This window comes from Sinocyclocheilus anshuiensis, unplaced genomic scaffold (genome assembly GCF_001515605.1).
Source record: "Sinocyclocheilus anshuiensis isolate Anshui unplaced genomic scaffold, SAMN03320099.WGS_v1.1 C32246552, whole genome shotgun sequence".
Lineage (NCBI taxonomy): Eukaryota > Metazoa > Chordata > Actinopteri > Cypriniformes > Cyprinidae > Sinocyclocheilus > Sinocyclocheilus anshuiensis.
Genome location: NW_015613533.1, coordinates 1 through 803, shown reverse-complemented (window position 1 = coordinate 803; position 803 = coordinate 1). Strand labels below are relative to the sequence as shown.

General features: G+C 44.8%; 1 protein-coding gene across 1 annotated transcript; it reads left to right on the top strand.

Moving 5' to 3' along the window:
- The first annotated feature begins 86 nt into the window (after nt 1–86).
- Nucleotides 87–797, top strand: LOC107682474 (ubiquitin-conjugating enzyme E2 R2-like). The gene has a single exon (XM_016478698.1). It carries the CDS (start codon nt 172–174, stop codon nt 415–417), a length of 246 nt encoding a protein of 81 aa, XP_016334184.1. The 5' UTR covers nt 87–171; the 3' UTR covers nt 418–797.
- Nucleotides 798–803: the final 6 nt, after the last annotated feature.

The following is an 803-nucleotide window of genomic DNA, read 5'->3' as shown; positions in this document are numbered from 1 at the left end:
ACTGACGACATAACTACTACGACATTGCATGCTCGTAGTTTCTTTCGCGATTTCATATGAAATGATACAGGCTACAAGCGCGCGAGAGAGAGGTATTACTTTTGCAGCTGTTCCAAAAAGCCTTAACTGGTTTGCTGACTCTGTCTTTGCATTGTGCACAGGAAGCAGGTGATGTCCACTAAGGCAGATGCAGAGCGAGATGGAGTTAAAGTACCAACGACGCTAGCTGAGTACTGCATCCAGACCAAAGTGCCTTCCCACGACAGTAGCTCTGACCTGCTCTATGACGATCTATATGACGATGACATAGAGGAGGAGGAGGATGACGAAGACGAGGCGGAGGCCAGTGGGATTGGCAATGAAATGGCCGGGGACTGTTTTGGCGATGAAGACGACTCTGGCAACGAGGAATCTTGACCTCCTTCCACCGTTTCCGTGACACTGACCTTTGCCCTCTCACTATTCTTTACTCTGAGAGCCTCATGTTTCAAATTCTCTTTTCCTGTGCTTAAAGCTTTCGTTTTTCACTCTGTTCCAAAAAACTCACTAACTTACTTAAGATCTCTGTCCTTTTCAGCACCTCCCCGTTCATAAGTAAAGTTCAGTATAGGTTCACAAAACCAGTCATTTTTAGTAACGTTTCACATCCCACCTTCTCCTGCCTCTTAACCTCAGGGCTTTTGGATAATCAGAGCTTGTCAGGCCACCTTAAACATGCACATCTCAAAATGTTTTGTTAATTGCAACCCTTTTTTGAATGCTAGTTCCCTCAGAAAATACAAATCTGTTGTGATTTACTCACC

Bases quoted from the DNA above. Each gene is read 5' to 3' on its own strand.
- LOC107682474 (XM_016478698.1), top strand. From the start codon at position 172: ATGTCCACTAAGGCAGATGCAGAGCGAGATGGAGTTAAAGTACCAACG.